Consider the following 27,151-nt stretch of genomic DNA (forward strand, 5'->3'; position numbering starts at 1 on the left):
GGGCATCACTAATGACTGTGGTTTAATGAAGTCGCAAAAATTAAATAACCTAAGTCGTTGTCATAGTAATAAGATTATATTTCATTATTTATTATTTATATATCTACTTGTAAGGAAGTGGATATTTTCGGCACATTGTATCCACAGCAAACCCACAAGGCTTCATGAATTCCACCCTGACATCACAGTTGAGAGAACAAAGATCACATGGAACGGCGTTTGCGGTACTCTGTCCTACCACTAGAGGGCACTAAACCCTCCACACCAGGCCTTTAAATGGAACCGCCGCTGGAAAAGCTTCTAAAACTGTTGTTTTTTTCGCCGGTTGCTCATCGCCATGCGTCGTTTCCCCAAATTTAAATTCCGGGGCTGGAGTTGATCTGAGTTTGTGTTTTGTTTCCCCCTCTTTCATTAAAGCCGGGGAGGCGCCGACACGCTTTTCTCCCTCATATAATAGAATTTTTATTCCCCCCCACACACACACACACACACACACAGCCGCCGAGCCTCGGCGCACTTTACATATTGATCAAATGCGACGAAAAACTGGATCAAGTCCCAGACAGATGATGTGACTGATCTGAGCGAGGGAGGGAGGGGGAGGAGCTGGGAGGGGGGGGGGGCAGGAGGGCATAAAAAAACAACAACTCCCGCGTGTCACCTTAGTGTCAGGGTTGTGAAATCTTAAAAGTGATATTTAAAGCAGTTGACACGGATGCGATGAGCGCAACTTTTTTTTGGTTGTCGCTGAGGAACAACAACAACCGTCGCCGCCGCCGAGCTCTTGATGATTGCCGAGAGGCGGGTGGGGGCGGGATGGGGCGAGGGCGGGGGTGAATGGGGGGGGGGGGGGGTCGAAACCGGGGAACTTAAAGATGAAGATGAGATGAAGCGGAACCGTGTTTTGCTTTTGAAGAGCGGCGCTTTGAACCGGCATTAATATTAATAGCTACAGACGGAGGAACGCTAACGTGCGAGGCGTGCGGGTCGGCCGCCGCCGTGCACGGAAAAACCTACGTGTGGGAGAAAGAAGCGCACTGGACAACAACAACAACAGCAACAGCGAGAAGAAAAAAAAAAAAGAAATAAATAGAAAAAAAAAAACATCAGCCACCTCTAATTCAATTTGATCCGTGAACTCGTCTGAAGGTGACACTTTCATCGCAACGGCTGTTTTTATTATTTTGTCCACGTCGCCCGAGCGATTCATCCCCCCCTCAGCATCCTCTCCCCCCGCGCCCACCCCCTCCCGAAAAAAAAAACAAATAAATAAATGAATAAATAACCTGACAGCGCCACACGAAAATCTTTTCATCTTTGCAATTCCCGGCTGACATTATCATATTCACTTTGGTGAGGGGAGAGCGAAAAACAAAAAAGGCCGCGTGTCAGATCTGAGCGCAGGAAATTGAACGGCTGGAAGAAGGAAAAAAAAAAAAAGGAAAAAAAAATGTGCGACGGCTGCCGAGTCGCAGCGTTGAGTCGCGGGGAAAGACGAATGACACGCGCCTCCCTGACAGGATCTTCCCCCCCCTTTCCATCCCCCCCCGCAATTGAAATCAGCGTGAGCGGGGAGGAGAATTCTATTTCTGACGCGTGTCAACACGTCGGCACCATGACAAATTCTCACATCTCGGCGTTCTCGCGCGTCACGATTGTTCTGCAAGGCGCTAAAAGAAAAAGCAAACGTAATTCGGCGGCAGGAAGTGTTGCAATTGTCAGGGAGCGAGATGAACGCCCCCTTTGTAAAGTTAACACAAAGGGCATGGGTGGCTAGATTAGCTAGCTAGCTAGCTAGCTAGCATGACTTTGTGTTTTTAAAGACTCCAGTACTCCTCAGCCCTTTTGACTTACACAATGAAGCGACAAATGAAGACAATATAAAAAAAAAACCTCAGCAAGGCATTTAAATAACACAACAGTGAAGTAAAATGCTTGAGCACAGTCCCAAAATTGTCTATGTGGAAAAAAAGATAAATAAATATAAAGATAGATATCATTTTATGACATTTTATCGTTTTGGTTTAGTGCCGCATGCAAAGCAAAACAAACCGGATCCCTGCACATCCACCAGGGTAACCAGCACTTAAACTCCACCCAGAAAACTAGGATACAACAGGTACAACATGGGCCATCAGCTTCTTGAGGACGACGTCAAGAGACAGAAGTAGGTGAAGCAGCAGCCAGCGGAATGTCGTTTTGGGGTTTTAGCAGGCTGCGCGCCTGTTAGCATCGAAGGCTGAGGGTTTGAGGGAATTCGCGAGAGAGCTGAGCTGCAGCTAGTACACTGCAGAAAACAGATAAAAAGAAGGTAAAGTAAAGTAAAATGCTTCCTTAGACATTCAGCATCAGGGTGTTTAGTGACGTGCAGCCTTCCTCCTCCGCCGCCACGCAAGTTATCTCCCACGAAAAGCTCTTTGTCAGCTTTTCTCTCGCCACCTTCTTTAAATCTCTGGCGTCCTTTTAAACGTCGCGGCTCAGAAGGGCGGTAAACTGTGTGCGCTCGCTTGGGAAGTCGCTTACTTCAGGTGGGCATAAATTTTTTTGAAAGTGCCGGAGGAGCTTTGTGGGGTGGTGGGAGGGTGGGGGCAGGGTTGGGCAACAAAAACAAACAAACAAAAACATGCAAGTGATGCAACGGGGGGCCCCGGCGTTATCAGTGAAAAACATGAAGACAAGACGGACGACGGACCGGCTGAGTAAAAACTCTGGCGCTGAGCAGATAAAGCTCACTGACCACAGGACGCGATGAAACAAACTCTAAAGCGCCTCCTGGCTGCCGCGATCCCGTCCCTGTGGAGCGCCCACCGGATATGTTTTTTGCGGTTAAGATGCCGCAGAACTTTCTCTCCCAGATGAAGTTGGTATTTTTTCCCCAATTCCATGCTGCGTTTGGTGGCATGCTGAGTGACATTTTAGTCAACGTCAATTCCCTAATTTTCTTATCTGAAGCAACTCATGAAAAACTGCCCATTATTAAACAGACTGAATTGGAAAAAAAACAAAACAATGAGCACCTGTGGGTAAAAACCAATAGCAGTGGACAACTCACACAGTTGCAGCCCTGACCGAAAGACCAAGCATTTTTCTGAAAAATTTCAATAACACTCTGTTATGGCTTATGTCAATAAATTCTAGTGTAAATATATATTTATTTTTTTTTGACATTTTCATCTTAGCCTCAAGCCACAAAACATCGGAAAGAGAGACATAATAGCTCGGGATGGATGTTTGAAAAGAGACTTGTTTAAAAGCCCACTTAACTCTCTGGTTTTCACCCCTATTGCTGTTGGTTGTACATAAAGACGGATGACATTTGATAAACTAAAGCAGAGTCATCTTATTCAAAACTGTTGAATTGTATTGATTTTCTTTTTTTTTTTTCCATCTTGGTCTCTTCTCTTATTTCATAATTCTGTTAGAATTTAGCAAAAATGCAACGTACTAAGTGTGCTACCAAAAGAAACGTGTGCGTGGGAGTGTTGGACCACGGCAAACACCACAATAATGACGTAGCTGAAGTCATGTCGTGTGTTAGCATGGAAAATACTAGCACGTAGTACGCCAGTATGTACTGTAGCATGCCAGTATTTACTATGCTAGCACGTAGTATGCTAGTCTGTAGCATGGCTAGTATGATGTCAGCAACGGTAATATATGCCAGCTAGGAATGCTAACGACAGTGCTAAGAACCGCCGAGTCTTCCAGCCTCACTCACACCTGCGGCCACTCAGCCTTCGCCTCGTTTCCACGTCAAGGTGCAGCGCATATCAAAATAGCCGCGGCTGCATGAGAACGCTCATGCATATTTCACCGCTGCTTCCCTTCAACGGCCTTCCCTTCAACGGCCCCCCCCCCCCTTCCCACACACCCCCACCCCCACCTCTCACCTCCACCCACACCCCCACCTCTTTCCTCCTGAACATAAATATTGAATAGCAAGCAGGCCTTCCTGTAAGTCGACTACATTTGTGTACAAGGCAGATAAGTGCGCATTACTTCCCAGGGGTTGTCGTAAAAAACATTTGCCGGACAGCTGCAGCGACTAAAACCTGCGCATAAATGAGCAGGCGGGCGACGTGGGAGGGGCCAAACTGGACCTGCGGCTCAGTTGGCTGCCCCAGCGTCGGCCTTTCAAGAAGGGCCACACTCGGAGGCAGGAGACGGTTCCTCCACCTTCCGAGGTGTCGGACTGATCACAAAGCACCGACTACCAGTGCGAGCTGGAGAGGAACAGCGGAAGATTTCTTTGTAGAGACGTCAGACGACTTCTTATTGGACTTTCTCTACCTGACGGGAGCTGATACAGGAGGAAGAAAGAGACGGAAATGACGGGAGGAGTTAGCGAGCATTTAATTGACTGAGGAAAAAAAGAAGCGGGTTTTTGCTCCAATTCTACGGCACTGTGGCAGTGGATATATCAGCAGATTGGTATCTTTTGGCATTTTCTTTTCTTGCCCTTAAAAACAAACTGTGGTGGTTTTAGCTGCTTGCGGCGAGCGCTAATAGCCCGCCGGGGGTGCGGGTGGGGGGGCGGCACCGCAACATAAAGAGACACAGATAATCGCACAATGGCGGCAAAAAAAGAGCTGCGGCCGGGAAGCCGGCGCGTACAAAAGAGCTCTTGTCACGAGGTGGGATTATGGCGGCACCTCCAGGGAGCCTCTTAGCGGGGGCAAAAGTACACAGGCCTCACGCAGGCGCCTGCCGACCAGGAGAAGAACACAACGGCGCCGCTTACATCGGGCTGCTTGAATGCACGAAGCCCTTTAATGTTCACCTTCCTTTTTTTTTTTTTTTTTAAAGAAGATTTGTCTCGGCACAGCTCACCGCAACTCTGGCCCTCAAGAGGGCGCAACACTCGGCCGCTAGCTCGTCTCGGGCGAGGCCAGATGGACGGCTGACCGCCCCCCCCACCCCCACTAAGACCTGCCGCTCCTCAAGGTTAACCACGACAGCGGCAGGTCCTGCTCGGACAACACCTCACGTCTCCTTTCACCTCTCGGATCTTCACAAAAGGCGCCGTCAGCTCGACGGGTCGCGGTGCTGATGCCTCGACAATGTTGATGTTTGTCGGGGGTGGGGGGTGGGGGTGGGAGTGGGGGGGGGTCTGAAACCTTGACACTGCCCTCCGTTGTCAGTCTGACCTCTGGGTTTAAAGGCCTTTGTCGGTGTGAGATTTAAAGAGTGCTCGGAAGGAGGCTGAAAATGAAGACTTGCAAGGAAAAGGGCTGCGATCCAAACACCGTGTTTAGCTAATGCTTCGCCATGACGGAGCAAAAGCAGAAGCAAACATCTGCATTCACCCCCCCCCACCCCTCCCGAAGTACATAAATACATAAATTAGTAAATAAAACAGGGGTTGAAATTGTCTGCAATATGCTTTCTCACCACCGGATGCTGCTAAATTTCACACAGCGGGGCCTTTAATTTATGCTTCAAATCTTTTAGAATGCACCAAGTGCCAACTGCCCCAGCCAACACACAGACTCGCGAGTGCACACAGACACACACAGACAGACACAGAGCTTCAGGGCGGCCAACCGAGAGACGTTCCAGCCGCTGCCAGTTTTGACCATCCAGCCATTAAATCTGGCACCCATGAATGGAAACAGTCGCTCAGCTCCAGATTGAAAATCTATTCCAAGGCAAATTTGACGAGGGTTCATTCACATGTTGATTCACAAGCTAGCGGGCCAGTTGTTTTTTGTTGTTGTTGTTGTTGTTGTTGTCGTGATTGCGTTCACCACAAACGTTCCAAATCGACGCAGCAGGGAGTTGTAAAAAAAATAAAATATATTTTTTTTTCTTGGCTTCTCTCTAAATGACATTGAGGCTGCAGTCAGAAGTGCAGACAGTGGCTGGGCCGCTTGCTTTGCTTTGCTTTCACGCCTCTGTGGACACCAGCTGGCGCTGGTGGTTTCAAAGTGGGAGTGATGGATGTGTTGTGCTGCCAGAGATTTTTACAACCGAATTTGTCAAAAAAAAAAAAAAAGAAAATAAATTTGGACGGAATGATCCAAAGACGGCACAATCTCAGCGCTTTCTGTCACAGACTTACGCAAAAGCTCCCAGGAAAAAATATATATATAATAAGGGGTCACATGACAGCCAAAGCCACCAGGCTGATTGACCATCTCGGCACCGTCCGCAGACACTCCTGTCTCATTTCACCGACTCGGCGTTCCCACAGTTGCCAGCTCACATTTATTACTCGGCGGCAGAGAGGAAGCAACAAACCGACTCGCAGAGTTTCTTTAGGCGTCACAGCCGATACATCAGCGAGCGGCGCCCTCGGAGCGCGACGCCGCAGGAGGAGGTGGAGGAGGAGGGGGAGGAAGATGAAGAGGAGGAGGATGAATTGGAGGGGGACGAGATGGATGAGGAGGAAGACGAGGAGGAGGATGGTGAGGAAGAGGAGGAGGAGGAGGAGGAAGAAGGGAAGGAGGAGGAGATGGGGAGGGGGAGGTTGAGGAGGTGGAGGACGGAGAGAAAGGGGATGAGTAGGAGGAGGAGGTGGAAGAAAAGGAGAAGTTGAAGGTTGAGGAGGTGGAGAAAGAGGAAAAAGAGAATGAGGAAGAGGAGGAGGTGGATGAATGTGAGAAGAAGGGGGAGGAGGAGGAAGAAAAAGAGGATGGAGAGGAGGAGGAGAAGGAAGAAGAGGAGGGGGAAGAGTGGGAGGAGCAGGAGGTGGAAGAAAAGAAGGAGGGGAGGAAGAAGAGGAGGTGGATAAGGAAGAAGAGGAGGAGGAAGAGTGGAAGGAGGAAGTGGAAGAAAAGGAGGAGGTAGAGAGGAGAAGGGGGAGGGGCAGGAGGGGGAGGAGGAGGTGGAGGAAGAGGAGGAGAAGAAGGGGGAGGAGGAGGAAGAGGAGGAGGAGGCCAAGGCCTGGAAGGCAGTCTGGCTGGGTGGGGCAGTGTGGTTGGGGAAAAGCACCATCTGCTGGGGAGAGATGTGATGTTTCCCCACATTTGCTGCCCTTTGGCCGCCGCCGTTTGGCATCGGCGGCGGCGGCGGCGGCATTGGCGGTGGGGAGGAGGAGGAGGGGTGGGGGGGGGAGAGGCTCTCCAGAAAGCGATGGAGCCGGACGGAGGGGCGTCGGTCAGCTGGGCTGCCAGGTGGCTGAGCGAAACGCGCTAAACGAGAGCCAAAAACCACCTCTCTAGCGCCACCGTGTGGCCAGACTGCTGTTGGCTGGACGCTGATCTTAAGAACTGTCGAATCATCCGTCCATCCATCCTTCATCTATCCATCCATCCATCCATCATTCGTCCATCCATCCTTCATCTATCCATCCATCTATCCATCCATCCAGCAAATCATCTACCCATCCAGCCATCCATCATCCGTCCATCCATCTATCCATCCATCCATCCATCCAGCAAAACATCTTCCATCCATCCATCCATCATCCGTCCATCCATCCATCATCTGTCTATCCATTCATCCATCTATCCATCCATCCATCCATCCAGCAAAACATCTTCCATCCATCCATCCATCCATCCATCCATCCATCATCTACCCATCCATCCTTCATCTATCCATCCATCCATCCATCCATCATCTACCCATCCATCCATCCATCCATCCATCCATCCATCCATCTATCATCCGTCCATCCATCTTTCATCTATCCATCCATCCATCATCTACCCATCCATCCATCCATCATCTACCCATCCATCCATCCATCCATCCAGCAAATCATCTTCCATCCATCCATCCATCATCCATCATCTGATTTATTAACTGTGTGACTCCAAACATGCCACTCATTAGCAGACGGAGGTCTATTAACCTTCCGTCCAGTGAGCTTCAGTCTGTGACATCAGCGCGGGCGGAGACGACACTTGACCTCAGCTCAACAGTCGCTGACCTCGCCCGCCGCAGAGGAAAAGAAAAGAAAAAAAAAAAATCCTCTTTTTTTTTTTCCTTCTTCAAGATAAGCGCTTGACGTTGCGCTCTATCTCTCTATCTGCTCAGCCCTGTGTGCTGCAGCTGGAACGTCCTGCTTCTCCTCCTCTGCCGCTGAGATGCCGGAGAACAAAACATCAGGAAGGAGGCGGTGCGACGCCGCGGACGCCCGGGGGATAAGAGAGAAAGAGCCCGATTTCCGAGGGACGATAAACTGAACAACAACAACAACAACGACGACGAGAGAGAGAGAGAGAGAGAGAAAAAAACAACAACACCCCAGCGCCCAGTAACTGCGATGCGTTCAACGTCTGCGTTTCCCCCACTCTCTTTGAACACTCCTACCATAACCGCGAGTCCAGGTTTCGGTCGGCGCTCTCGCCTCCAGCCCTGCTAATATCCCCTTTTATACCCCCCCCCCCAACACACACACACACACACACACACACACACACACACACACACACACACACACACACCTCCGCTCTCCTCACTTCAAAGTATCACGCAGCCAGCAGTAAATAACAAAAGGAACGCCGGTGGAGTGGTCGCGCTGTAAACACAATTAATGAAAATAATGTCTGTGTGCCAATAATGCAGTCAAGTTTGTGTGGGGGGAGGGGGAGTTGGGTTCAAGAGGAGAGCAAGGAGGGGTCAGGAAAAAAAACATCGCAGCGTCTTCATGTGATTTCTAGAAGCTAGCTTAGCCTCTTAGCGCAGCAGGCGCATTGGACGCAATGCTTCCACCCCCCGAAGTAAACGTATCAGTGTATCAGTGGGGTTGAACGTCAGTGCGTAGTTTTAAGGTTGATAGTGCACAAAATAATGTTCAGGAAGGGTTTTTTTTGGAAATGTTCTTTTCGCTGCCGTGTGCAGGGTACTTGAACGCCCCATTATCCCAAATTGCATGTCGTGGTCTGTAATTACATTTGCCCGTGGTAACTGATTCGATTTCCGCAGGTAACCAGCAGGTAACCAGCAGCAGCTCCAATTTTCTCTGATTGAAGGCAACAATTTCCTCCATGAGTGTTGGCTTCTAAATGAGTCAGTTTCTGGAAGTTTTAGGAGCCCGTCAGCAAACTTTAAAGAGTCCATGGTGGGAGGGTAGCATGCTAGCAAAGTCGATCCTCGCGAAAGGCGTCGATGCTGACGGTGAAAACGTTGCAAATTTTGTTGTCTGTCCTCCGCCGCTACTAAAAGTCTGTGTGCTGTTGTCAGCAACGCTTGACGACAAAACAACATGGTAACATTAACCTTGCGAGCTAGCTATAGCAGGTGCTTGCTAGCTGGTGGCAAGCTGCTCTGTTTCGCTTCGATCGGATTAAATCGCTATGCCGGCTGTGGTGCCGCCGATGTCGTCGGCTGCGCACGAGATCCGTCTCCTCGCTCAGTAACGCTAAAAAATTTTTAGTGGCGCCGGTCGTTAAAATTTAACGGCGGCTGCGGCGGCAAAAAAAATTTAGCACGTCCTCGCCTCAACCCACCTGCTTAATATGGAAAGACCCTGCAAGCTTGTTTTCATGCGGCACACTCAATTTGTAATGGAAGAGGGATCACTTGCGAAAAAGCCCGAGCTGACAATTTAGGGGAGATTAAAAATGTATGAGAGAAAAAGGTGCCTCTTGGACATGGTGTGTTTTTAAATACTTTTGGTGGAAGACACATCCGAGACAGTTCACACTGGCATCTAAACACTGGAGGAGTTTGCTTTCATCTGCACCGTTTAGCGTCCACGTCAAGCTGCTAAATGCCAGCGCCAAATATCACTGCATCATCCTATGGAGCATGCGGTCGACAGAAATATAGATTGCGGTATTTTGTGTGACAATTCATCAGGGGAGCGAAACTGTCTGAACTGCTCGTTGTGCGTCTGATAGAAAAAAAATAAAGTCTTTGAGATTTTAACAAAGTGTCAGAATTTATTTGAAACATGGGGGGGGGGGTCTCGGGTCGATTTCCATCAAACGCTAATTTAGTCTGTCTGTCTTTGTGATTGGCTTGATAATAGTAATTCACGAGGAACTTCCATCAGCGTCTGAAAATAAATCGCGGAGCCGCTCCAAAAATCTGCTGAGGACCGAATAAACGGGAAAGATCTGCGGCTTCGTTAGGCCCCCGTTTGCATCCAAACCAATATGATTTTAATTGATCACTAAGTGAAAAATAAAACGGCATTGATCGCCCGCAGCCACGCCGCCGTCGCATCAATCCCGAGGGAATGGAATTTATTTGCGGTATTAATTTTCTTTCCCATTGATCGCTGATTCCCCCGTCGCCGCATATTGATTACACTGCGTCTTTTACGCATCTCTGAACCTTACTCCAGAGTGCATCAATTTGATTAGTGGATTGTTTTCCCCCCAATTTCCCAATTAGGAAAATTAAAATGAACAAAAATTTATTAACCCGGCCCGCTCAGGCGTTTTATTGCCTTTGTCCTAAAACATTTACAATCAATTTCTGTACCGCGCGAGCAAAGACGATGAGAGGGAAAAACCAAAACGGCGGCGCTGGATATCATGATGTTAAAAATGAATTTCTTAAGATTTCGAAGTTCCAGGAGGTGAAAAAAAATGGAGGCAGGTGATTGGTTGAAGGGAAGTTTTGTTGACTTGTCGGTCAATTCACGAGGGCCAATCTACGATATTGTTTGACGGCTAGCTTAGCGACGCTCCTAGCGTAAAAAATCTCGTGGAGGATTAGGGACGTTGATTGGTTGGCCGTCGTAGCGGGAAGCGTATGGCTGTGTAAATAAAAGGCTGACGAAACCGGTTGAACCCGCTGCCGTAATCAACGCCCGGGAATGAAAGGAGGAGGAAACTTTGGCGAGAGCAACTTTCCGAGCCAATCTGCTCAAAACCCATCCCGTCTGAACACCGCCGCCGAAGATCAAATTCGCGTCTGGATCCCTCTTCATCCCGTTTGTTTGGAGCTCTTCCAAATAAATCAAGGCGTCTCTTTTGATGCACCTGCATCCGTGGCACCAGGACCTTTTGTTGTGTCTGGGATGAAAACCCCCCTTTAATCCCCCCCTTCCACTCCCCCGCTGTCTTTGGCAAAAAAAAAAATTAAAAAAATAAAAATAAAAATAAAAATGGATTTAAGAGCACAAAAAGCTCATTTCCAGACCCTGCGAGCAAACAGCGTTTTGTTTGCAGATGGTTCAGACGCTCCTCTCCGATCAAGTCGGCGAAATATTGAAATCTGTCTAATTTACGGAGCAAGTTCTGCAGCTGCCGATGCAAAGAAGACTTTTTTTTCTTTTTTTTCCTAGAAAAAGAGCTGATCTAATAAGTTTGAGTCTTAGCATAAATGGAGAGAGGCTGAGAGGAATCCCCCCCCCCTTATTGTTCTATAAAATAAGCGCATGGCAATTTATGCCGCCGCCACTGTCAGGATCTAATGTCATTATGGAGGTTTTGTCTTGATCCCGCAATCTAAAAGGAGGGCGTATAAATCTCGCCAGGTCTGTTTTTGCATTAGCACTAAAAATAAATGGGCTGCGAGAGCACAAATAATTTACGTCTGACAGAAATCCATTTGTAGAGTCGCACCCCTCGTCTCGTGCGCATAAGTGCGTCGGGGGGGAAGAAAAAAAAAGAAAAATCCATCAATGTGACAAGCATGAAAGAAATTGTCACTTAACAGGAGTTATTTCTGTAATGAGCTGCAGCAGGATGAGATGCGCCTCTGCTTCCTGTGCCAATCAGTGTAAATGGAAGCCGGGGCGCGCATTCTGTGAGAAGTGGCCCAAAAATATTAATGCAGTGGCATACTTTAATTAAGCGTGTAATTAAATATTTGTCTAGTTAGTTACGAATTTTTAAACCGGCGAGTGTCATGAAAGCGTTTCTCCTGCCAGTCAATTCAATTCTCATTACATCTCGCCGGCGGCAATCAACTCTGACACGTCGTTTAACGAGACCACTTTGACAACAAAAACGAGATTTGTTTTTTTTTAAAAAAAAAATCAATTTCTGGAAATTTCTCCGGAACAGTTTCACATGTTGACGTTGTTAAAATCGCCGCATCGATTTCACACCAAACGTTAAAATCTGCCAGATCCGTCTATTTGCCAACCTCCACTAGCAAGTGATGATTCCACTTTGTTGTGTGTTCTACTGCCAGTGAGGTTCCTTCCTGCGCCAAGCCGCTCTGAAGGAAGCCAGGAAGACAAAACGGCTTCCAGTTGTGAACCACGTGAGCCGCGAAACGCCTCGACTCGAACCTCCTGACTTTGCTCCCTGTTGGATTCAACACCCGGTCGTCGGTCGCCTACCTCGCACCACGATGGTGGTGGACTTCTTGGCCGGGTTGCCCACGTTGTTGGTGGCCACGCAGCTGTAGACGCCGGCCTCGCTGGAGGAGATGGCCGGCAGCGTGAGCGTGCCGCCCTTCACCACGCTGCGCTGCGGCAGGCTGTCGTTGCTGCTGACCCAGGTGAGGAGGGGCGGCGGCTCCCCGCTGGTGGTGATGCACACCAAGGACACGGTCTGGCCCGGGTTCACCACGATGGGGTCCTCCACCAGGAGCTTGATGGACGGGGAAGCTGGAGGGAGTGGGGGGGGTGGGGGGGGAGTAGAGGTATGTGTTTAATGCATTTATTTAATTTATAAAAAAAAAAAAACGTAATTAGCGTGTTTACGCGCGCAGCATACTCCAATTAAGATCCATTTTCTTGATTAACATAATATTCTGAGTCAGATCTTGAAGGAGTTTTCCTGTTTATACGCTAATCAGCATAATTTAACTAAGCTAGCGACGTACCACCGCTAGTGGTGAAACCCGGGGCTTCTCGCTCGGCTCTTTATTTTTATTCAATTCAATCCGCTCAAAAACACTTTTTCTCACTTTTCTGTTCTCTCTTGTTATTCTAGGGCTTGTTTTTGGCATCGCAGCGTGGCGCGATGCGAATGCATCTTCAGACGTCCAACAATGGAAGCTGAGAAGCGAGTCAGCGGACCAGAGAATAGAGAAAAACTGTTTCTAGTTCCATTCCCAAGAGTCTGCAACGTTACCAGGAGAGAGGAGGGGGGGATGTAATGGTGAGGGTGGTGGTGTGCGGGGGTTTGACCTTTCCGAGGCCACTATCAGAATGTTGCCGGCGTCGCGCTGGCTACCTGTCTTGTTGGTGAGTCTGAAGATGACGCTGCGGTCCGGGATGCCGCACACGTTCCTGACGGAGGCGATGCAGCTGTAGTTGGCGTAGTCCTGGGGCCGCAGGTTCTTCAGCTTCAGTATCTTCGTTTCCCCCTGCAGCTCAGACCAAACCGACACCCGTATGCAAATGTGTGCAAAATATCAATGTATTCGAGATAAAGGAAGGCGCAGCGCCCGGGAGAGCGCGAGCGAACAAAGGCCAAGCGGGCTCCAAAGAAAGGTCAGGGCCATAAATATGCATGACGCGTTTTTGATGGAGTGGAAATGAAAAGAAAAATTGGGGATTAGCATAATTTATGACTTTGACATCACTTTTGGAATGTTGGTGGCATGTTTGGGAGGGTATCGCTGCATCGGGGGAGGCGAGGACGGCTGGAATCAGGGGGTTTAGAAAACACGGGCGTGATTAGGTTGCGATTTCGCCAAAGAGTGAGATTCTCACTCAAGAATTGCGCAAAAACCTAAATATCGCAATAAAAGATTGGTCACGGAAACACGTTCACTTGGAAAAACCTCTCAAATATCACTGAAAGGTTTTGACGCTCTCATGAGGGGGTTGTTCAGACGTGTCGATAGAGAGGTACATCGCATTTACGCATCACCGAACGTGACGTACGGGGGTCACATGACCAGTTCACTACAAAGTGAAAATGGCGCGTTATGGTTGGGCGATAGCAGCAACAACATTTGGCTAATTTCCAAATGGGGGGGGGGGGGGGGGGGTGCTGCTGCCAACATGCTCAACTCTGTTGCTCTGGTATTTCACAGGCAATCCAACAGTGTGAGAAGTATTGACGCATCAAAGTAACAAATTCTCTCCCCCCCTTATTTTGGAGCTTAGTCGACGGACTCCATTTGCACTTAGCAGGGGGGGGGGGGGGGAGACGACATGATTTGTTTGGTCGCAGTTTCCTCCAAAATAATCCAATTGAAAGTTTTTAAATCATCAATTTTTTTTCGTACATCCAGTTATCTTTTCAAACAAGTCTTGACTGGAATCACGGAATGAACAGCGATCTCTGTTTTTCTTCGGCTTGACAACAACTAACGACGCACACTAATAATGCGACTCATTCGCAATCTCGTCCCTCACGATGGCAAATCAGAGCCATTTGGCCTGGTTTGCCTCCGCCCTCGAGACCAGCGCGGGAGTTTGTGGTTCAGTCGAGGCGACAAAGCCGGCAATCGCCAATTGTCAATTACTGCATATAAGTCCTCCTCCTCCTCCTCCTCCTCCTCCTCCTCCTCCTACTCCTCGTCCCCCTCCCCTCCCTCGCCTCTACTAACTTTGGGGGGGGAAGGCGCTGCGGGATTCCGGCAGCCACGCTTTAGCGCAGTGGTTCTATAAGAAAGGGAACAGGGCGAGAAGTAAAAAAAAGAAAGTCAGGGAAAAGGACAAACACATTAAAAACAAATTGGACGAGGGATCGGCGAGGAGAAGCTCTCCGCGAGCTTGCAGGGGGAAGTGTATTTTCTCTCTCGCTGAGAGTCGGCTGCGGCGAGCGCTTGATGAAAAGTGGTTCAAAAAGCAACAGGGGTCCCCTTCTGGTTTCCAACGATCGCCGTTTTGATGCGAGGGGAGGAGAAAAGAAAGGTGAAAAAAAAAAACAACAACACCCCGGCACTACCTTGCACCATTAGCCGACAGAAATTGCTCCTGTGTCAGCACCTCGGAGATGCTCTTGAAGGGAGCATCAGTCTCGAGCTGCGGAGGAGGCGGCCGCCCTCGCAAGAAAGCCGCACGCGCGGTAGTTTGACGCCGATGCGCGCGGAGGCGTCGCGACGGCTCGGATTTTCACACGAGGTGGGGTTTCACATTCCGGCCGCGGCTTTGACAGTCTCGGGTGGAAAAGCGAAGGCAAGAGATTGAAAAAAAAAGAAAGGAAGAAGAAGAAGAAGAAGAAGAAGAAGAAGAAGAAGAAGAAGAAGAAGGAGCTGAGAATGAAGGGGTGATGAGATGAAGAGTGACGGAGGGAAGAGAAGAGGCGAAGTGCGGACGGTCCGGTCTTCAAATCCTCACGGAGCCTTTGGGAAAAGTCGCTGTGAGCTTCTTCTGCCATCGCAACCGGCTGTTTGATTTTAAAATTTGCCGCAATAGCTTCGTGTATTAGCTTTGTTGTTATTTTGGTTGGTAAATATTAGAGGAAACCTATTTTGGGTTGATCTTTTAGCCCAAATGAGTGTATTTACTCCGACTTTAGACGTGCAGAGCTAATCTTTGGTTGGGGATGATTTTGAACATTCTCAGATCTCTGCATGCGAGCAAAGGCGAGCGGGGAAAGAGGAAATCAGAGCCCGACGACGACGACGACAACGGGGCCGAGCTGCTCGGCTCCTCCAACATCTCTCTTCATTTGGCCAAACATCGCTTTCAATTCTTTCTTCCTTCAGCTTCTCCGCTTTCCTTAAGCCTCTTTTCCCCCCTCTCGTCTGCCGTGTCTGTTTTTTTTCTCCCCGCCAGATTTCCATTCCCTCTTGCGCTGCCGGTTCGACATACAAATCACATTTGGCTCAATCAATGCAGAAAAAAAAAAAAAAAAACTAAAAAAACTAAAAAAAAAAAAAAAAAGAAAAGAAAGAAAGACAGAAACGAAAAACCCAGCAATTCCTTCAGCAGTGACGGAACAAATTCGATCAGGTCGTCGCTTGGCTGCGAAGGAGGCGGGGAAGAAGGAAAAAAAAAAAAAAAGCCTTTCGGAACACAAAGCTTCTCCATTTCAGTGGAGCGCAGAACATCCGAGCGGCTGCGACTTTGGTGCCTGTGACCGGGGTGAAAGCGGAGTTGTCAGACTGGTGCGGCCATTCATCGGGGTTAATGAGTTCCTTAATGAGTTCTTTATTAGGCCGCAGCTTAATCTGCTCATCTGCCGGCTGCAACTACAGGACGGCGGCGGCGGCAGCGGAAGTGCCGCTTGTTGTTTGGTGGCGGTTAAAGTGGCCCTTCTGTAGAGGTCGGCGCCAAGAAAAAATAAATAACAGCATCCGAGTCGAAAAGTTTTTTTTTTTTACGACCTAACAAGGAAAGAAGGCCTGGTTTATTCACTTATGAGAGCATTTATTTGTTTTTTTGTTTTGTGGTTTCGCTGAAAGATCAAAAACAAGCGTTTCATTTTTGTTTTGTGTTGCTTTTCTTCTCTTTCCCATCACACTTATTATTTATTTATTTTTTTTGTGTGTGTGTTTTTTTTTCCATAACATTGCTGTTTTGGGTTTCAGGGTTTTGGGGTTTTGGCTAAGGGACAGGATGGGAGGGGGGTGCATTGGTAAAACAAAAATGAAAATGTGAGCGCTGACTAATGGAATGTTTTCATTTTGTGTGGAAATTTTGTATTATTGATGCCCGATAAAACACATTTTATAAAATAACAAAAAAATACTGCATCAAAGAATTTATGGAAATGGCAAAATTTGAAAAACTTTCTAAAAAAAAAAATTGCACTTTCACTTTAGGTAGGTTTTTTTTTGTTGTTGTTGTCTTTTTCAAAGCTAATAGGCCAAATTTTAGACTGCGCTAGCAAAAGGTGCTAACAGTGACTTTTCCGAAAGCTCCAAACCACTGGCCTGTCACCGCCATACGCGTCCTGTCTGCGACTTCTTTTGGATTTTTTTAAATTTTCATCATTATTATTATTTTTTCCGGCCTGGGCCGCGTTGCCTCCGGCTCACCTGCGTGAAGAAGGGCTCGTAGATCTCCACGCCCTTGTCGGAGCCCTGCGTCAGCACCTCCCGGCCGCGGTGCCAGCTGTAGCGGACGGGCGGGTTGGAGTTGGCCACGCAGCGCAGGAACACCGTCCTCTCGTAGTAGAACTGCTCCTTGGCCTCGCCGATGCTCTGGTGCACCGTCACCATGGGGTCGTCCAGGTCTGGAAACAGACGAGCCACAAAAGAGGAGCAAACTGTGAGAGAGCTCCAGACGGGGCGAGGACGAGTGTTGCCACCCGTCCCGTTTTTTTCCCAGAATTGTTCTCTTTTTTTCACCACCTGTCCCCGGAAAAATAAAATCTCTCCCGGGACACAATTTGTCCCGTTTTTTAGGGAAAATGACAAAACCTCATTTGATTTCTGTCTGTGGTCTACTACCGTAAAATACGCGATTGTCTAATATTTGGCAACTAAAAAACCTGTCCCGTAATGAACTGATACGGGACGCACTTCACTTTGTCCCATATATTTCGGGGACGCCCCCCCCCCTCCCCGCCCGGGATGTCCCGGGTTTTGAAACTCTAGGAGGTGGCAACCCTAGCGAGGACGACAAACGCCGAAGCCTCGCTCCGGCGCCGTGCTACTGTACCGCACTGCGAGTTTTCCACCCTGTGCCGCCGCCTCCGCCACCGCTTATTTGAGGAAGTGCTCGTGGCTGATTAAAGGGATCCAAAGTTAATCATCTTAGGCGGCTATCGCATTAAGCCTCGGCAAATGGCGTTCATCATCACGGCCGTGGCGTCTCTTTAGCATGCTAATGCCCCCCAACCACCACCACGACCCCCCCCTTTTTAGATTATGTCCATTTGCACGCTGAAAAAACGTGATTGAGGAAGAGGAAGAGGAGGGGGCGGGGTTGGTTGGGTGTGTGTGTGTGCTGTGTTCGTCTTTCATCTTCCTCCGAGATGAAATCGGTCTTAAACGGCAAAAAAAAAAAAAAAAGAGGGAAGAGTGATTCAAAGTGGTGGTGGTGGTGGTGGGGGGGGAGGCACGAGGGGGGAGGGGCGCTAATTGGGGCCCCAACCCCCCGAGGAAAGTTCAGTCGACTCACGAGTTCAAGAGTCCATCAGGGTGAACGACTGAGCCACGCCTCCATCACACCCCGCCCCCGTCGGTTACTGGACACGCCCACTTCTACCTGCTCAGCCCCTCCTCCCCAGCTCTCTGCCCTTCTTCCAACTTTTCCCTTTACTCCTCATCCCCTTATCCCAGGTCCCTTCATCCCTGCACTCCTCCATCTCTCCACCTTTCACCCCTCAAGTTCATCCCTCCATCCTTCCACTACTTCCCACCTCACTCCCCTCTCCTCACCCTAATCCTCCCACCTTGGCACCCTCCCTTCCACCTCTCACTCTCTCTGTGGTGCAGACCAGCCGTCGTCCTTCTTCTCACCTCTGTCCACTCCTGTTCCCTTCACCTCAACAATGTCCCCCTGAAAAGCCACTGACTCAACAGTCGACCAACGTGGATCATTGAGGCGCAAACGCTTCTCGCCAGTGATTAAAGACTCCCGGGAGCCGGAAGGTGAGCCTGCGAGTGAGCAGAGTGAGCAAAGTGAAGGTTCGCTCAACAAACAGGTCTTTAGCGATTCTAAGACCTCGGTTGGGGGGGGGGGGAGACCCCGACCAGCCCTGCCTCGGGTATTATTAATGGTTGAATTTACCGCCGTTAATTCAGTTGCAATGACCCCCCCCCAAACTGCTGGATTTGCTGCGGATCAAGTCCTAATCAAGGAGGCTTCGCTCTGCAGCATCCCGGCCACCAGAATGCTGATTCCCCCCCGCTTTCATTAAAGACATGTTCTGCCCTGCAGCCCCCTTAATCAAAACCCGGCGGCGGTCAATACTTCATCCAGGATCCATTACAGTGTCTCAGGTAAGAGCAATTACCTTTGAGGGGAGTGATAGCAGAGTGGGGCAGGGAGAGAGAGAGAGAGAGAGAGAGAGAGAGAGAGAGAGAGAGAGAGAGAGAGAGAGAAACAACAACAGGGGACAACGCGTGGCGTTGATGACTCCATTCTAGAAGCTCTCGGTAAATACCCTGATTCATAAAGAGGACTGGGGGGGTTGGCGGGGGGATTGAGGTGTGTGTGTGTGTGTGTGTGTGTGTGTGGGGGGGGGGGGGGGTAGGGGGGGTCTTACACGGTGTTTATTTCCTGCCTCAAACAGCCAATTTGCCATCTGCAGTGGGAGTGGAGCCGTCCGCCCGACAGCCCTATCTCGCCCCGGAATAACACGTGTCTTTGAACGCAGCACCGAGAAGAATTTCCATATATTTCTCTCTCTCTCTCTCTCTCTCTCTCTCTCTCTCTCTCTCCATCTCTCCATCTCTCTCTCTCTCTCTCTCTCCTTCATTCTCTTGCGGTGGTGACAAGAGCGTGCAACGATTCTGTATGTCGCCACATTAGGTGAGTTTTTTTCTTCTTCTTCTCCCCCCCCCCCGCTATTAATAGGGCCGGAATGATATGCGAGGCACAAGTGCACGCTCGGAGCGCAAGAGAAGATAAATATGGAAATATGGAAATGAATGCAACCGGATTAAAATTTGATGAATTTCAAACAAAAAATAAATAAATAAAAAAATAAAATCCACCTCCAACCCTCCTCGCGCTGGCAAAAAAGGATTTTCACTCAGTCTTGTGCGTGCGTGCGTGCGTGCGTGCGTGCGTGCGTGCGTGCGTGCGTGCGTGCACAAGTGCGGCCGTGCTCGCTCGCTCGTTCGCTCAGCGACCAGGATGCGTGTCACTGTTGCGCAATTAGCTTCCGAAGTCACGCACGACTGATTGTGAGGCTTTTAGAAAATCCTCCCGAGCTCCGGAGGGGTGAAGATGGGAGGGGAAGGAAGGGGAAATAAAAAGACGGCGGCGAGTTGTTAGGGGTTTGTAATTGCAGGTTTATGGGTTCACAGGCCGCTAAATCTGGTGCGCGTGCTAAACGCTCCGGCGCGCTAACCTTAGCATCGCTCGCCCCGCTCGCTCCCGCCAGCTGTGACGAGTTGGCAAACAACCGAGTTTCTCTCTGCGAAATTAAGACGGCAGAAGCGTCGGGAGGCGGACCGAAACAAAAGAGGGGTCATCGATTTAGCTTATCGCTTATTTTCATCCTTTAGCGAGGAAGCTAACGAAAGACATCAATCCCCACCAGCTCGCCTTTTAAAGAAAAGGCCTTCCGAAGCATTTGTCCAACAAATAAGGGCGTGAGTGAGTGGCGCGGATGAAAGAATAGGCGGAGATTAAAGATGTTGCTTCATTATCACTTCAAACCGCGGCGCCTTCCTTTCATCCTTCGCCATCCTGACCTGCCAAAAGGCACCTGCTCTGTAGACACACAAACAGCGCCCCCCCAACCACACACGACCCCGGACGCAAACACCTGAGTGACTTTTATTTTGATTTCCTTGATCTTATTTGGGTGTTGATGTCACAAAAAATATTTGATTTGCCATCCGGGACGCCGAGGTCTCGGATCCGTCAGTCGATTAATTTGCCACTGACTTTAATTCAGAGACCTGGGGGTGACATCCGTGCAAGACAAAACAAATGAAACAAAAAAAAAGCTAATTGAGTGATGTTGACGACAAACCGCTTTTTTTTAGTTCGTTTAGAGCCGAGGGGCCGCTAGGGGAAAAAAAAAAAAAAAAAAAAGCCTCTGCGGTCGTGGCGAGACGGGTGGCGACAAAAAGGAGGGAAAATGAGGGGCCGCGAGCTCGTAATACGTCTAATTTGCCGGCACCCAGATGCGGGGTTAATGAGGTGCTGATGCTGTACGGCGGCCGTCTCCCGCACTCAAATAAGGTTGACGCGCCGCCTTTGTCGGAAATTTCCCTGCCAGAAATTGAGCAATGCGAGCAATTAGGGGCTATTACCTGGCAGCGCGCCCCGGAGAGGACCTCACCTCCCAGCCTGCTCTTCAGAGGCAGCAGCTCCACGTTAATTTCTAGGCCATAAAAACTACAGCCACCCTTCTCTTTTTTTTCCTCGTCCCCTGCCTGTTTGTTTTGGATGCTTTCTGTTTTTTTTTTTGGAAAAACTAACTAACCCTCACCGTAATAGTCGTAACAGCGTAATTTAACGTAAAAGAAAAAAAAAAAAGTCACAACATTTGTTTTTACACTTCAAGGCCCGACAGCGCGATAAAATACATAAAAAACAGGGTTGTTAGCTTCACATAGCCACGTTAGTTGCGCTGAGGTTAGGTTCTTGTTTACTTTTTAATAAGCCATTCATGAGTCCTTGACACGTTTCCACTAAAGCCACTAAAACAGTATCCGCACAACCTGATTGCTTTGCATTTTCATGATAAATAATAATTACCGATTTGCAATCCCACCGCACCAGAAAATTCATATGTAAGCTAACTAGCTACATTTCCTGTGTACAGATTTATAGCGACAGATGCAACCTCAAGAAAACTATGTTCTCTGAAAGCCGCCCTGCGCTCTCGGGCCATTAACCCGACGCCGACAGCGAAGCCGGGCCAAGGTGCGCACCCCCCCCCCCGTCACCCTTAGCAGCACTGCTCACACTTCGGCTAAGCTCTTAAATCTCTGGATAAAGATGTTTTCAGGCCTTTTCCGGTGGTATACGAGCACTTCACATGCGACAGACCTGAAAATAACATCCATCTCGCCCGCCGCATCGTGAAAGAAAAAACAAAAAAAACACCGGAGCTCTGGATGGGGCGGGGGTGACGGGGGACGGGCGCAAAATAGCACAAAAATAATCCTAAATGGTGTGGCGCCGGCGTGCCTCCTTTTTTCCACCCCCTTTTACGCGGGTCGAGAGGTTAATAAGCCGTGTTGGCGATATGTGACACCCATCTCCCGGCCGAGGCCTCCTGATGGAATATGTGAATCCACCATGTAATTTACTGGCAGAACATTTCCGCCGCCTCCGTCTCTCGGCCTCCGCCGACCCCCCCCGGCGACGGTGACCCCTATCTCACCACCGCCGCCGTACTCCACAATAAACTGGCTGCCGCCGGATGCATCTATTTAGGGCGCCGCTCGGCTGCTGTTGGGCTCGTATGGGTGGATAGACGGACGGACGGACGGACGGATGGGTAGATGGATGAGCTCGGGGAGGGCAGACGGCCGAGTGCCGCGCATCCATTTTTCCTCCCCGATGAGTTCCTCTCTGTCGGCGGCGCCTGTGTAACAGAGATATCTCGGCCCAAACCCGAGTGTCATTGTGCGACGCGGTGGCGGCGGTGGCGGCGGCGCCCGCTGCTTTGTGTTACAGCCGCAGGAAAAGGAAGGACGGCGGGAGATGAAGATGAAGAAGGAGAAGAATCCGCCGCCGGGCTCATTCAGCTGCCGGGGAGCCGGGAGGTGTTGGAGGCGCGTCTATATCTAAATATATATATATATTCTTTTTTTTGTGTGTGGAGAGACACATTGACAAGGTCCAAACACGTTGTACCGTATAGCCAAGGCATCCAGACACTTTTTTTTTTTAGAACAGCAATTAGTTGACGGGCGCCTTCGCCAGGGTTCCACTTTGCCGACTCCCAAAAGTCGTTGCCAAGCACGACTTTCACTTCAGTGCTCATCCCCTGTTCATTTTAAAAGGCCCATTTGAGGAAACGGAAACTGGGAAAATGTTGGGAAAATGGAGACACATTGGATATAAAAGTTGAGCGATGACTCTTCGCTGTCTGGAAGCCTGGGGGTGGTGGGCTGGTGGGGGGCGGAGCAGCCTGGATGAGTTGGCGGTTCGTCGCAGGGACACATGGACATCCAAACAACCTCCCGCGCACACAATCACACCACCGCCAGACAATCCTGAGTTGCCACACGGCCACGGGGAGAAGAGTTCCAACAACACACAGGTAACCAGGATCACGGGACTCGAACCTGCAACCTCCCAGCTGTGAGGGGACAGTGATAAATCTTTTTATTTTTTTTAAATGTCATTATGGTAATGAGCGTGGCATATGGAAATAAATTGCACTTTTAGATTCTTAGCACAATGCAGTCCATTATACATCAAATATGCATGAAGTCCAAAAACTTTTTTTCCCCTGCCACTGTATAAGACATCCTCATACTCAGTTCAGGATTAGACTGTTAAACGAAGGACTGCAAATAAGAAAACTATGCCACAGTGAAACAGGTAAGGATCGTGGGGTAGGCTAGCGTTAGCATGCTAGGACCTACCGATGCGTAACCGCCCGGAAAGCAGCAGCAGTGAAAGACGAGTGAAGCCAGCGTCATTAAGCATCCCAGAACACTCGGAACGAAGCGGAACGGTTCCTGGTGAGTTGAGGGCGGAGAGAACCGGCGGCGGTTAAAGGGCGAAACTCACTGAAGGCCTTGAATCTGCGGCCGAGACGCGGCGCGGGCAAAGGGGGAAGTCGCGAGGAAACACTGCCCCGCTTCTGCTGCTGCTGCTGCTGGTGCTGGTGCTGGTGCTGGTGACGCACCCTGGATTCTGTACAGCACGGCTTGGATTATTCATGATGTCTTTCCACATTCCTTGTATTATTTTTTATTTTCCCTTTCTGGTGGGGGAAGCTGCTTGAGGAAACACCTTTTCTTTGCCCTTTTTCGTGTTATTCTACCTCAAAGACTCCCCCCCCCCCCCCTCCGCCCCCCCTGAAAGCGAGCGCTGACTGGAGGATATGCGGATTACACAAGACAGTAAGCATCGGCGGCGGCAACGCTAACGGACCCACGCTGCTGCACGCCCACAGCCGCCAGGTCCCGGATAAATATAATTTAGCATCCGTTAAGATTTCCAAAGCACGCAGTGAAGCGAGGAGCTGAACGGAGCTGCGGGAAGGGAGGGAAGCTACGGTACGAGGTGGCATAATACATTCCGCCTTCCCCACCTCCACCTCCACCCAGCTATTTGGCTGCTAATGTGGCGAAAAATCTGATCGCTACCAATGTACCACAAACAACAACAACAACAACAACAACAACAAAATCACATTTAGCGGCCTCAAGAACAAGCCGCAGAGCTTCTGGTGCTGTTGTCTTTTTTAACTGGAGTGGGAGGCGGCTTCCGCGCAGCCACGTGGACGTCATGGCACTCTGGAGGTGGAACGGAGCTGCCGCTGTGTGTGTGTGTGTGTGTGCGTGTGTGTGTGTGCGTGCGTGCTTGTGCATGCCCACACGTGAGTGCACCTCCATCTTCCTCGGTGACAGACCTTTTCCAATTACACCGTCCTGGTAGCAAACTGGGCGTCGTCAGCCACGGCCGATGTGTGCGTGCGTGCGTGAGAGAGGGAGAGAGAGGGAGAGGGAGAGGGAGAGGGAAAGAGAGAGAGAGTGTGCCTGCGTTCGTGTGTGAGTGATAAATGGAAGGGCAGACGTCAGCGAGCTGACATCACAACCTGGAAGCCCCTTCACTTCCTCCCGGTGATGGATATGAGGAAATAATGAGACCCAATTTGGCTGTGCATGTGTGTGTGTGTGTGTGTGTGTGTGTGTGTGTGTGTGTGTGTGTTTACATGTCTTAGTGGGGAGGGGGAGGGGGGTGAGTTGGGGAGGTAATGAATCTCCTCTTCATCCCTCTCCCTCAGACAGCAGCGTCTGCCTCGGCCCATCTCCCCTTTAATTCATCTTCCCCCCGGAAAAAGCAGCCGACCGCAGAGCAGCGATCTGAGCCACGCGGCTCTGCCTTTAGACAAAAAAAAAAGTTAAAAAGTTGGGCCCGGGACGGCGAGGTTCGGTCGGGATGCGACTTGGGGGACGCACATCCGTCGCCGGCGACGTCACCTGTGGCGCCGCCGTGCAGTATTCATGGAGAGACGAGTTGTGTCTTAATGACTCGGGGGCCGACGTGACGCTCGCAAGAGGTGTTCAAACCTGCTGCGCAACAAGATCTTATTTATTATTGAGGGGATTCTTGACACGAGTCCAGCGACTGAGCGAACGCCGCCGCCGCCGCCGCCTCGCCACACACAAAGGATCTCCATGTGCACGTCGAGCCCAGTGAAACCCGTTCCTCCCGCAGGAAATTCTCTTTTGTCTCTTTGTCTTTTGCTGAGGCCCATTTTTTCTCTTTAACAAATTGGAATTTTCTCCTTTCTTTCTTTACATGTAAGCCATGTTAGGTAAAAAAAAATGTCACAGTGATGTCGTTCTGAACATCAGAATCATGTGAAACCTGGCCAGCTGGGGGCGTTATCTGAATGGCTGGGTTTCCTTTTGAGGTCAGCTGACGATGGTATATGTTGTTTTGCACTTGTTGAATGTTGGGGGCAAATTACAACAAACAACAACAACACACTTTTGAAAAGGTAGGAAGCTTCTTCCTGATAGAGTCAGAATCCTTCATACGGTCTCATCCTCTGACTGTATATCAGCCGCGTTCAGACTGACAGCCAAAATCCGATTTTCAGCCCATGCAGATTGTAGTTGATGTTGAAGTAGTTCTGGCGACCTGTCAGATGGGTCAGTAGTGTGGCCCGGTGCGAACAGAGCCAGATCCCATTTGGACGCTTGCTAAAAAACAGTGTGGACAGTCAGCCCTAAAAATTGGATTTGAGAAGGAATCTGATTTGAATCAGATTCGCCTGCAGTCTGAACGCAGCCATTGATCCTAAATCTTAACATGTCATGTTGACCTTGATGATTGTTTTGATTTCTGCACTCTCAAAAGGAAAGTAGGATTTACACCGTAAAGCTACAATTTAATTTCCAAACCAATCTGACATCTTTTTTTTTATAATCGTGTTGGTTCCCCCCCCCCCCCCCCTTCTCTTTGTCTTATATTTCTCTCCCGCGGCGTGAGTTGTCTGAATTGTGTTACGCCTCAGACGTTTTGTTCTTAGCACGCCTTATTATGTAAGTCGGGCTCTTTAAAAAACAAAAAGGGGATTTAAAAATAATTAAAAAATAATAATAATTGGAACTGTGCGGCAGATAATCACATTAGCATACAAAACACTAAAGCAAGAGTGTGGCGGGTTGCGAGGGCCCCCGCTGGGGAGACGGGCGATGAAGTTGGCTCCACTCTGGCCCCTCCCCCGAGGAAGTCCTTGAAAGAGTAATGGGCAGTCGTGAACTGGCCGTACCTCCATTAACCAAAGCAGCAAACATTTACATAATGTACACATAATGTGCTGATTCATTCCGTCCCGATTCCAACAGGCTGGCCGTGGCCCTCATGGTGCCATTCATCACGTCGCATCATTACCATCCAAAAGCACTTAAGGGGTCCACTGCACATACATCTTTGTCTGTATACATTACAGGATCTTTTGGGTAAATCTTAAAAAAAGTAAAAAAAAAAAAAAAAAGTATAATACATCAGCAGGCATCTCGCCCTGTCCTTCGTCTTATCCGGTCCAGTCCGACTCCAGGTTCTTTCCCAAGTCCTGAATTTGATACTAAAGATGCCATGCAGTGATTTTATGCTGCTTAAACACCATCAAAAGTTATAGAGTCCCCTCAGAGTAGAATGCGTGAGGATTATTCAAAATTTCGTTCTTACGTCTTGATTTTTATTCAGGGTTAAACATCTCTTCAGGTCCACCCACTCGCAGCGTTGAGACAGTAGCTTAGCAGGGGCAGCTAGGCATGGCGGGCCAACCGAGCCTTGACTTTTTCCACATGCAGCGCGGCAAACGGAGGATATATTATCTCCCTAATGTATGGTGACGGTGTTATGCTAATTCTTTTACATGTCCACTCCGGTTCATTAGCTTTAATCCTTGGGCAAGAATGTCAAGCGGAAACTCTGGGCTGGGGGCCTTTTAAATCATGCTATCTAGCTACCGATAGCTTGGTTAAGTGGCCATTAGCGGCTAATAACATAGAAACAGCAGTGCTGGGAAACAGCACGACTTTGAATCCGTCGTCACTCGTAACGGGACACAATAACCCTTGCTATTATGTGGCATTTGAGACGCTGCTCGGGAAATCTACATCATAGACCTAATTTCCACACACCTGGTAAAAATGTGTCCTGTAATTCCAAAAAAGAAGACATGTAAAGTGACTCTCTTTTTTTGTCAACACAGTTTTATGCTAAATCTGTCTCACTGTTTTGTTCTATTCTTTTCTAAATCATTTAGAGGTGAAACACTGAAGACAACATTAGCTTCTATCAGAAATGGGTGTGTAAGATATCAAAGTGTTTGGCACGTCTTGTAGTATGTTCCTCAGAGTGGTGTAGTTGCAGCTAGCTAGCAAAACTGGCCAAGTAAAAGCGTTGCAAACATTGTGAAAGGACTCACATCGTGCACTCATGAGGCGAGCAACAACAAAACTAAACTAAAATGGAATTGTTGATGAATCATTTCATTTTCCCACGATGGAGTCAAGACAATAAGTGTTTCATGACTGGAGGATGAATTGCAAATTATCGTGTCGTAACTCACGGTGAGTCATAACTCAACCTTTTGAACTGGCCCCGAGCAAAGTC

General features: G+C 49.2%; 2 protein-coding genes across 5 annotated transcripts in view; one reads left to right on the plus strand and one right to left on the minus strand.

Annotated features, from left to right (window-relative positions):
* The window catches only part of LOC142900313 (MAM domain-containing glycosylphosphatidylinositol anchor protein 2), a 150,122-nt gene that overhangs the window by 54,787 nt on the left and 68,184 nt on the right, over positions 1 to 27,151 (minus strand). For all 4 annotated transcript variants that reach the window (XM_076044525.1, XM_076044527.1, XM_076044524.1 and 1 more), the window contains exons 4-6: positions 16,741 to 16,937; positions 13,035 to 13,167; positions 12,194 to 12,463 (exon numbers count right to left, since the gene is read on the minus strand). In XM_076044525.1, coding sequence (XP_075900640.1) covers positions 12,194 to 12,463; positions 13,035 to 13,167; positions 16,741 to 16,937 — 600 coding nt within the window. The remainder of the gene's footprint in view (positions 1 to 12,193; positions 12,464 to 13,034; positions 13,168 to 16,740; positions 16,938 to 27,151) is intronic.
* LOC142900317 (low choriolytic enzyme-like) overlaps positions 1 to 27,151 on the plus strand; it is an 80,302-nt gene that overhangs the window by 20,116 nt on the left and 33,035 nt on the right. The gene's annotated exons all lie outside the window — the stretch shown is intronic.

The sequence above is a fragment of the Nelusetta ayraudi genome, unplaced genomic scaffold (assembly GCF_046127955.1).
Source record: "Nelusetta ayraudi isolate G7.1 ecotype Tasmania unplaced genomic scaffold, CSIRO-AGI_Nayr_v1 ptg000082l, whole genome shotgun sequence".
Lineage (NCBI taxonomy): Eukaryota > Metazoa > Chordata > Actinopteri > Tetraodontiformes > Monacanthidae > Nelusetta > Nelusetta ayraudi.